The 11,824-nt window shown below is 37.8% G+C and overlaps 1 protein-coding gene across 1 annotated transcript in view; it reads right to left on the minus strand.

Moving 5' to 3' along the window:
• Positions 1-11,614, minus strand: part of Fam135b (family with sequence similarity 135 member B) — a 185,133-nt gene extending 173,519 nt beyond the window's left edge. Inside the window, exon 1 of the mRNA XM_052160989.1 lies at positions 11,538-11,614. Coding sequence (XP_052016949.1) covers positions 11,538-11,614 — 77 coding nt within the window. The remainder of the gene's footprint in view (positions 1-11,537) is intronic.
• Between the last annotated feature and the right edge of the window lie 210 nt (positions 11,615-11,824).

Consider the following 11,824-nt stretch of genomic DNA (forward strand, 5'->3'; position numbering starts at 1 on the left):
TTTAAAAACTGTGAACTGCTCAGTACTACTGTGGAAATGTTGGGTTTAGTTAGCCTTGGGAGGGGTCACTTTAAGCTCCTCGGGCAATTCTATTCCTGGGTCAATGTCCAGGGCAAAGATTTTTCATTAATAGGCTATTAACAGTACCCCCTGCCCGTTCCAAGCAAAACCACTCAGGCTGTATTGTGGTTACCTGTGATTTAGGCTCAGGAGGTCTAAGACAACAGTTATGAAATGCATTTTTAAAGAAGTGCTCAGAGGTAGGTGGCACTGCAGCCCAAAAGCCACACTTTGGGTGCCAGTGATTAAAACAGCAGGAGAGAAATAAGGATCATCCTCCCTATATTAGCATTATTTAATGAAGATCCAAAAGACTCTGTCTATAATTGAAGGAGAAAAAAAAAAGGAGCAACATGAAGTTCAAACTCATTAAGCATAAGCTAGAACTTCATTCCTCCTGTGCCATCAGGCATTCCTGGAAAATGGGATACTTAAAGATTGCAAAATCAGATCCTCACTGTTTAAAATTTTACAATTATCAGATAAGAGAAGCTACTCATACCTACTACCTGTTCCCTATATCCTAAGTTGAAGAAGAAGATGAAGGCAAAGATGAAAATGGAGGAAGAGGAGAAGGGAAGGAAGAAGAAAGAAAGGAGGAGGAGGAAGAAGATGAAGAGGAGGAGAAGGAGGAAAAGGAGGAAGTAGAAACTCCTTTCACCTCCTCCATAGGTCATTCCCTGTTTTCCTTCTTCAGAAATTGTCATCATTAGTCTTGGGCTGGCTCATCCACTTGACATCAGAGCCGATCTGCTCCTGCCTTGTTAGATCCTCTTTGATACTAACCCCAGTCACGCCTCAAGTGACAGTCTGATATAATTTACTTCACGCTGGTTTCTCTCTGCATACAGATTAGATTACCCTTTTTGCATCCCTTCCTAGTACCCAACCTGTCTGTTTTGTTGATAACTTATCACATATCATATATGTATTTGTCTCTTTAGGTGGAAAACAACCTAAGGTCAAGCATAGAAAATTTGATTGATAGTGTTTCCACATGTGTCATAGTAAATATAACAGTGTCTGAGTCTAGGTCCTCAAAAGATATCTTACAAATGAGCTAAGTGATAGGAATGTGGGAATGGTATAAGTTATAAAAACATGATTAAATACTGTAGTATTGATCCACCAAAATGGATTAAGAAATTGAGACCTCCAGCATGCAGAAGAATGCGAATTGATCCATCTTTATCGCCTTGTACTAAGCTCAAATCCAAATGGATCAAGGACCTCCACATAAAGCCAGACACTCTGAAGCTAATAGAAAAGAAACTGGGGAAGATCCTTGAGGACATTGGTACAGGGAGAAAATTTCTGAACAGAACACCAATAGCGTATGCTCTAAGATCAAGAATTGACAAATGGGACCTCATAAAATTACAAAGTTTCTGTATGGCAAAGGACACCATCAAAAGGACAAATCGGCAACCAACAAATTGGGAAAAGATCTTCACCAATCCTACATCAGATAGAGGGCTAATATCCAATATATATAAAGAACTTAAGAAGTTAGACTCCAGAAAACCAAACAACCCTATTAAAAAATGGGGTACAGAGTTAAACAGGGAATTCTCACCTGAAGAACTTCGGATGGCGGAGAAGCATCTTAAAAAATGCTCAACTTCATTAGTCATTAGGGAAATGCAAATCAAAACAACCCTGAGATTTCACCTTACACCAGTCAGAATGGCTAAGATTAAAAATTCAGGAGACAGCAGGTGTTGGAGAGGATGTGGAGAAAGAGGAACACTCCTCCACTGCTGGTGGGGTTGCAAATTGGTACAACCACTCTGGAAATCAGTCTGGCGGTTCCTCCGAAAACTGGGCACCTCACTTCCAGAAGATCCTGCTATACCACTCCTGGGCATATACCCAGAGGATTCCCCACCATGTAATAAGGATACATGCTCTACTATGTTCATAGCAGCCCTATTTATAATTGCCAGATGCTGGAAAGAACCCAGGTATCCCTCAACAGAAGAGTGGATGCAAAAAATGTGGTATATCTACACAATGGAGTACTATTCAGCCATTAGAAACAATGAATTCATGAAATTCTTAGGCAAATGGATGGAGCTAGAAAACATCATACTAAGTGAGGTAACCCAGACTCAAAAGGTGACTCATGGTATGCACTCACTAATAAGTGGATATTAACCTAGAAAACTGGAATACCCCAAACATAATCCATACATCAAATGAGGTACAAGAAGAAAGGAGGAGTGGCCCCTTGTTCTAGAAAGACTCAGTGAAGAAGTATAGGGCAAAACCAGAACGGGGAAGTGGGAAGGGGTGGGTGGGATGACAGGGGGAGAAAAGGGGGCTCATGGGACTTTCGGGAAGTGGGGGGCTAAAAAAGGGGAAATCATTTGAAATGTAAATAAAAAATATATCAAATAAAAAAAAAGACAAAAAAAAAAAAGAAAGAAAGAAAAAGAAATTGAGACCTCTACGTCCAAGCCTGGTTCTACAAAGTGAGTCAAAACTCATGGCTATAGAATTCATGGGCCCCAAAGAAGAAGCTTCTAGTAGTTTCTTTTTCTAAAATGTCATGTCATCAAGATGCCTTATAAACATTTGTATTTAAACTAATAGATTTAGTCTTCTCCTAACTTTGGTAAGAAATGCTTTTTATTGTAGTGGGTAAGGCTTAATATAGAGAGGCATTGCTGTTCAAAGTTCTGAGAATAAACAACTATGAGTGCTCAACAATAATAAATGGGACATCAGTATCATTCCCAACCCCACCCCAACCCCACGCCCATCCCCAGTGCTAAGGAGACATCTGGGGAAAGGGAAGGAAAGAATATAAGAGCTGAAATATTATGGGAAACACTGTGAAATGCTGTATTCTATATATGAAATGTCTATTGCATACATGAATTCAAAGCAGCTATGTCATCTGCACAAGATCTTTCAAAGATCAAGCCAGCATTGGAGGTTTGGAATATTCCAATTCCTCATTGCTAGCTGAAGAGCAATCGTTAGCTGATGGCTTCTGCTGGAGAATCATTACTCTTTGATTGTGAACTTGGTTCTCCATTCACACACTCAGGTAATAGGGAGAAAAACAAATTGAACTCAGTGAGTTAAAAACAAATACCCAACATTTAGATAGATAGATAGATAGATAGATAGATAGATAGATAGATAGATAGATAGAGAAGACATAAGTTGGAAAGGAAACATTGTTAAGTTCCTGGGGTTGTTAGAAGGGCAATGAAGTGGAACTGAAGTCTGAGTTCATAGGATCAAGATATATCCTATTCATATATGAAAATTTCAAAGGGTAAAAAACGAAAAAGAAGCATTTATACATCATTTGCTAAAACATCAGCTTCAAGAGAAAATTACAACCTTTATCAGACATTAAAAATTAGTTTGAGGAAAATATTTCAGCTAGAACTTGCCTAGGGTAGAATTTTCAAGGCAATACTAGGCATCAGAGAAGCAAGAAGTTTAAGATTAAATTATACAAGATTTGAAAACTAGAGCATAAAAGGAAAAGGAACAGAGGGTTCTCAGCAGAAAGAGAAAGGGTTATGATAACCCTGTGGTTTGTTACTTCCTGAATGTTATTACTAACAGACTGGAAACAAATGTGTAAACCACATCTGACACTGGCCACCATGCTGGCCCCCCACATGTTTTTTGTTTGTTTGTTTACTTGTTTTGCTGTCATTTTTAGCTTGTCACTGTTAGAAGGTTAGCTATTACAGACTATAAGATATTGGCTCCATAAATATATTCTATATTGTTGATTTTTGTTTTTAATTAGCACAGTTATATGTTTCCTTATGAAGATTTTATATACACTTCTGTCAATATACTTTGTTCTTACCCAGCCTCCACTGCCCTTAAAGCCCCCCCACCACCACCACCCTGTTCCTGCCTGAAGTGACCTTCTTCTCTAGAGATGGTCCTTTGACTGCTTTAATGTCACATGTGTTCCATCACCACACCTTTTTCCCCTCCCACTTTTATCTTATAAACTCTGTCATGAGTGTGTAGTAATGTCTTATCTATAAGAATGTCTACTAACCACATATAAGTATGGTGCCCACTAAGACCAGTAGAGGGCATTAGATCTCCTGAATTTGGAATTGCAGACACTTGTGTGCTACCATGAGGGTACTAGAAATCAAAATTGAGTCTTCCATTGTTCTTAACCATGAAGCTTCTCCAGTTGATGTGATTCTTTATGTGTTTTTGATCGTCGGACAATTCAGACATTTATAAAATGTATACTGATCGTTTTCATACCCTCCTTCCTCTCTTATCCTTCTCTCACTCTTGACAAATCTGTTCTCACCAGCAAGTCCTCTTCCTGATTCATGCATTTTTATTTGCCTTGTTTTGTTTGCTTAATTAAAGATCATCCAAAATCCTCTACATTCGTGCATGGCAGAACAGGAGTCCAAATCAAGCTCTAACTTCCAAACTCAGGGTTCCCAGTAGACTCTGTCTCCCTTCCACGTGTCTTAGTGATGAATGTGGGTGTGGCACCTTGTGACATTTGTTTACTATGGCGAAGACATGTTCCCCTTTGAGAATTTGCCTCAGTCAATATAGACTTTGAATAAATGCAAGCTGACTGTTTGCTCAAAACAAACATCATCAGAAGACATCCTGTCTCCTGGAACTGCAAAAGCCATCCTCAAACATGAATGTGCTGAAAGCAAGTTAGTAGGAACAGTCCTCAGACAACCTGCTGCATTTCTGTTTTCCCCTACCATCTTCTCACTCTTATACTCTCTCAGCCCCCCTCTTCCTAAATATTGCTTGAGTCTTAGGAGAGAAGGATTGATATAGATGTCTCATACATAGATAAAAAGTGAGTGTTTGCATTAACCATTACCCACTTTTTTTAAAAAAAAAAAACATCTCTGATCAAAGTTGGAAGCAACATGGTTCTATGGATATAAATGTAAACTTTTAGAAGACAGTTTCACAACATGACAATTTATTAAAACAACAATAAGCCCTCCGTCATCACATCCTTATCATCTCCTACTTGTCTCTTTCAAGGACAGGGCAATACTGTACTCCTGTGGAACAGCTTGAAATCCAATCAGGAAAGTTATTGGCTACTCCAGAACAGTCTTCACTATTGCACCACTTGGGACACTTTTTCAGGGAGGTTGGTATAATAACATGCCGAATCCAGCTCTGTTTAAGACCATTAGTGCTTTTTCTTATCTAGCAACCTGGATGGCATCTTCCAGCACAATGAAAACTAATCAGTGAGAAGAGTTTCCTAGTCAGTTCAAGAGTGAGCTGTCTGTGTCCTGCAACCAACGTATGTGATATCTTTAGCAACAGGACACTACAAATCAATGATGATAGGACTAGTACCACAACAGCCTATGTTATTCATCTCCTTATTCATCTACCTTTAAATAGGAATATTTGCTGTGCTAATCCCTTCATTCTTCCTATTTTCACTAATCAGAAACTGTCAGGCTGGCACAACTATAGAATAAACATTCAAATTCCTTTGAATTTCAATTTTGCCTTGAATCTCAAAGAAGGCTTTAAAACAAGAATTCTTAGCAATAATGGGGCAAGTAAGACTATGGGACTTTAGTGGTAAAGTGAATACACACATAAACACACACACACACACACACTCCTCACCTTTTGTGGTCAGAGGAGGATTTATATTAGGTATGTTTACTTAATAATTGCATGTTAATGCTTGGGTATATATGATTGAGACACAGAAACTCTTGGGCCATTGTCATATCATTGGGAGAATACTTTGGGAGATTCTTAAAACTGTCTATCTGACCCCCTCTCCATCACTCTTCTCCATTTCTCTCTCCCCCTCCATATCTTCTCTCTCTCTCTCTCTCTCTCTCTCTCTCTCTCTCTCTCTCTCTCTCTCTCTCCCCATCCACCCACATACTTATCTATCTATCTATCTATCTATCTATCTATCTATCTATCTATCTATCTATCATCCAGCTAACGATCTAATCTCTATCTTTATTCTTTATTTTTCACCTTAATAAAGCTGATTTTGCTCCACTATACACACATCTGTCATGTGCCACTTTGTCCTAGATCCAAGGCACTGGAGCTAACATATCTTGGACAGAATCTTCCAAACAAGTTCACCAAGATCAAACTTTTCTAAAAATTTTGTAAGTTGCTTAACTGATGGAGCTCTGACTGGCAGGCCTTCCCAGTGACCATGTATGGAGGATTTGTTGTATCATATAGTCATCAATCTTTTCATTTCCCTAAACCACCAAGTTTGGGAAACATTTTGTTCTCTTCACTGACAGCAGAAATCCATTAACTTTTTTTTATCTGAGGGTACCCAAGGGCCTTATCTTGCCCACTATGTTTGAGATGCAAGTCATCCATCTTCCATGAAGCTTCACTGGAAGTGTGGCTCCTTTGAGATTCACACTGAAAGCATCCTCACCTATTGAGCCTTGGGGGACTGTACCCATCTCCTGACAGATGCAGAATTCTGGTTGGCATCATGCCCAGCCCATCTGTAACTTACTGAAGGCAAGAATTCAGGGGACTCCAGGGCATTATTGTAGAGTTTTACTGCTGATTTAACACTATGGGATTCTAGAGCTCATTTTTGCAAGAGGTATAATTCCTTTCCTTTAGACTTTACTGTCATTATCCATATATGAAGAGTGGAGCCATTAACCAAAATATTCTAGCATTAAGAAGTAGAAACTTTGTGCTCAACTCTGGTGGGTAACTAAGAGCACAGCAAGGGTCTCTATTGTCTGGAAGCCTCCTTCTTCCCTAAGACCGACAACTCAGAGATGTACCCACACTTGGCCTTGGGATTTTCTTTTAAGAAGATATGACTTCTGGGACCCACCTCACTTCAGAGTACTTCTTCTCATACTTTTGTTGCTACTTAAATAAGAAACTGATGAGAGGTGAAAGAGTTGAGATTAAGTGACTATTCAGTGTGACCAGTCCTATATGAGACATCTATATCACACCGCCCAAGACTGAGACAATACTGTTGAAGAAACTGCAGAAAATAAAATGTAAGATACAAAGAGTAGGTAGAAGTATTGTGATTTGCCTTCTGTACATAAAATGAAATCACAGTGGTCATACTTATCTGCAAGGAACTTGTATAGCATCAACATTTAATCATGAATGTGGGGCTTGGAGCTCATGAGGCCCAAGGTTTCACTGAGAGTTAACTGTACTAGAAAAGGGGAATTACTTTTCTTCAGTGGTGTAGACACTGTTTAATTGCTTACTCCCCAGTTAATATACCTCTCCAGCACCCGTGCAAGTAACACTAATCAAACTTAGTGTTTGTAATGGCTATTCTTGGTTAGCACCATGACTGCACCTAAAATTAGCTAAAATCCAAGCTTCTGGGAACACCTGTGAGAGATTTTTTTTTTTCTTGATTGGATCATTTGAAGTGGAATGATCCACCCTAAACCTGGCAGCCTATATGAAGAGCATGGAAGAAAGAAGCTCTTTCTCTTTGCCTGAACGCTCTTACTCTCACTGGCCAGTTCATTTCTTTCCTGGTATTAGAGCCTACTACTTCAGGATTCTGTAATATACTGAAGACCAGCTAAGACTGGTAGACTGAACCTAAGACAGGTAGACTGAACAACTATTGGATCCTTGAAACTTTTTGTCAAGACACAATTATTGTTGGAATAGTTGGACCACAGGTTTTAAGCCATTCTTATAATTATATAGAGATGTTACAGATTCGTACAGGTAAATACATAAAAGCAATAGATATATTAATATGTTCTATCAATTCTATTTCTCTAGAAAACCCCAGGAATACAGACTATAATTCAAAGAAAGAAAACAGAAAATTAATAAGTCAATATGTTGGGAGAAAGAACAAGTTTATAAAGACTGAGAAGGGGCAATGGGTGGTATATGTAATCAAAATCCACTACGTATCTGTATTATGTATGTATTAAAATTTTAATAACAGAATTGAAAGTCTGTAAAAGAAAATGCTCTTCTGGTACCAAGCATGCATATATATACATATATATACATACACACACACACATATATATACATCTATATAATCTTAAATAAGTATTCCTATATGGCATAGATCATAAACCAGAATGTAGAAAAGGAATGTGTAAACACAAAATGAGGTAGCAATAACCCATCATTTAAAATAGATTTTTCTTCTAATATTATTTTCTTCTTATGAATCCTATAAGTTATGTCTCCTACATATTTTGGTTTTAATTTAGCCTCATTTTATGCTACCCTCTATTGATGAGCTTGTCTACACAATGGATCCCAAACATTCATATATAAGAGGAACATTCCAGACAAGCTAAAGAAGTTATGATTTTTCACACTTATTTTTCAAGCCCTTGAACAACTTCACAAAAATCTGCTCATACCTGGCACGTGTGGTTCTACAAGACTTGGTTAAGGTGAACTCTCTGTGTTGTTCATATAAAACTCTCAATACCTCCAGCGAAATTTACTGTTAGGATAAGCTGTGTGATGAATATTCCTCATGGGTCTATAGATCAAATCATGTTTAAAATAAACTCAAGTCTATTTATTTATGGACCTGATTAAACTGTCATTTTATATTCCACTGTGGACATCAACTAACTTTTAGTAGGAGTCGGGTAAGTAATGTTCAAGCATTTCCTGGTGGTGCTATTATTCAACTATCAGTATCATCCTACATTCATAATGCTAGAATTCTTTAAGAGTTCAGAGAGTTAAAACTAGAATGACGTTTATAACTGTATCTAACCATAAACTAGAGTATCACGTGCCAGGAGCCTTACTATTCTGTGGAGCCCTCCTTATTACTGACATCTGAGCTGCTGAACAAGACTCGGGACTGTTAGATATACGAACAAAGCAAGTGCTTCAGAGTTAATGTAGACCTTAATTATTAGAGTACCTTGCTGTATTTATACCCCTTGAATAAAATCACTGCAAATTGAACAAGTAATATCATCTTATCCAGTGTACTTTGGAAAGAACGTAGACCACTTAGACAACAAGCTTAATCAATAAAAAAGGAATTCAGGATTGTGAGTCAGAGAGTTTTAAATTCCCCAGTCCCCGTAGCTATGCTAAGACTATGCTATTTATATTCCCAGCTCCAAAGAGGCCTATATTAAAAAGTTCACAAGGCGCTACTTTTCTAGAGATTGGTAACAAATACAAAAGTGTCTAATGGGGGGTGAAATTAGCAAAACTGCTTCCTTTTCTAACAAATGTGAAATTTGAAGATCTGAGTATGAATAAAGCATCAGCAGCACAAATGAAGCCTGCCAAACCTACTGTATTTCATTCTAAGTAATAAGGGAGTGGAATGGAGATAAACAATCAGTGATCCTAAACACTTGCAAATCCCATAAATCACAATAATGACTAGCATGACAAGATGTCCCCACATGTTCCCACATGGTATAATAATGACACTTTTATCTTGGGAGTAACAAGCAGTTATCTGATTGGATTTAAGGCTTACTCATTATGAGATATATACCTTATACTGTAACCCTAGCGTGGTTGGTGAATTTGTGGCCCCTAAAAACCTACCTCTGCCACTTCATAAAATATTATAATTTCTAACTGCAGTCTAAATACTTATGTATTTAGTATTAGTCCAATATAGCTCTTACCCTCATCAAAGAATGCTTCCTCTTTCAGCATACACAGAACATTACATCCAAGCCACATTTGGTCAAAATACTGAGAAAACTGATCATGAGGTGTCCATCCCTAGCTGACAAATATACAATAGAATCTCTACACCTAAGGTTCAAAGAACATTGTTGAACAAGAGGTGGAAATATTGGAAGAGCCAGAAAACAACAATGTCTGCTATGAGATAGTATCTTCCCTATATGAAAGGAAGTTGTGTCCCTGAAATCTTAACTGTGCAGTCACCTAAACAAGACATGTACAATGACAACACTAGCTGACATGCCAGCAAGGATGTGGGAAATATCACAAGGCCCCACTCCTAGTTGAAGGGTAATAGGCAATGACTGCTTAGAGGGAAATTAAGCCTTCTCCATGGATGAAATCCCTGATTAGCCAATCCCAAGTAGTGGGCCCTAAACACACACACACACACACACACACACAGAGAGAGAGAGAGAGAGAGAGAGAGAGAGAGAGAGAGAGAGAGAGAGAGAGAGGAGAAGAGAAGAGAATTTAGAGAAAGTAAAGATTAGGGTGTAAATAATGGAAATATTGTACAGAAAACATTATAAAAAAGGGGCAGTCATGGTATACAAAATAGCATTAATTTCATATGCAGGCTTCTAAAAGTGGAGTATTGCTTCAGTGGTTGAAATTGTGCATAGGTTCTTCCACCCAAAGACAGCTTCTATCTATGTCTCTGCTCTGAGACTATGCTGGCCTTATAATTTACTTTATCAAGCAGAGTCATTAAAAATAGGCTATGCAGTGTCAAGAATGGGCACCAAGAGGTTTAGTCCAATGACCTAATTACACGTTTCTCAAAGGAAGATACCCAAATGACCAGCAAACATTTGAAAAACCAGCCTAATATTACTAATTAGTAAGTAAATGATCATTAAGACTACAAGGAAATCTCATGTAGCCTTAATTAGAAAAGCTATTATCAAAATAACAAATAAATGTTGGCAAGGATTTTCAGAAAGAGAACTCTCACACATGTAGACAGTATTATAAGATAGAACAACAATTATGGAAATCTGATTAGAGGTTACAAAAAAATGACAGAATGATCTTGCAAACCCACCCTGAGTGTGTGTGTGTGTGTGTGTGTGTGTGTGTGTATGTGTGTGTGTGTATACAAAGGAAAAATCACCAGTATGTTGGTGATAGTGGTATGGTGATATATACATCACCATATGTTACATGACCATATTATATGTCTGTGTGTTTGCATGTAATATATCTTTTTTCATGTGGGAGGATATTGTATTTGGTTAAATTAATCATATAATGATAAATGCTACATATTGCTTCTGTTTTATAAGAGTGAAAATGATAATTGTATAGAAAGAGAGAACAGCACTATCTTAGGGTTGCTATTGCTATGGTAAAATGCCATGACCAAAAACAACTTGCAAAAGAAAGGGTTTATTTGGCTTACTCTTCTACTTCACAGTTCATCATAAAAAGGAAGTCAGGCAGGACCTCAGACATGGCAGGAACCTGAAGGCAGGAGCTGATACAAAGAACATGTGCATATAATCCTTACATCCCCAAACTCGATTCCTTTAAAATGCAATGAAAATATCAACAGAGAAGAGGAAATGTAGAAAAAAATGTGGGAAGGATGAACTAAATTAGTTCTTAGTCAACGCATCATTTACTCTCAAATGAACTAACAGTTTGAATTTTCCATTGGACAGGAAAATAATGAACGTTCTTCATTAATCCAAAATGTCTTATTATCTGACCACACAGACACACACAGACATACTACACTCATTCACAAAGTGAATTATACTTACCCCCTCTGAAAGAGATCCACATTATAAAATTTATGTAGCTCCACAGAAAACTCAACTGTTCCTTGTACTTCAGACATGATCTTTTTGGTTCATTACCTGAAAAACAAAGAAATAAGTTACTTGTATAAGATGACTTTAGTCAAACATATGATGGTTTCAAAAGCCAGCAACTTTGCAAAGATTAGATGGACAAGACCATATATCTGCTTCATGGTCTGTTAAAAGGTTCTTCTTCTGAGAGAGAGAGAGAGAGAGAGAGAGAGAGAGAGAGAGAGGAAGGACAGAGA

The sequence above is a fragment of the Apodemus sylvaticus genome, chromosome 17, assembly GCF_947179515.1.
Source record: "Apodemus sylvaticus chromosome 17, mApoSyl1.1, whole genome shotgun sequence".
Classification (NCBI taxonomy): Eukaryota; Metazoa; Chordata; class Mammalia; order Rodentia; family Muridae; genus Apodemus; species Apodemus sylvaticus.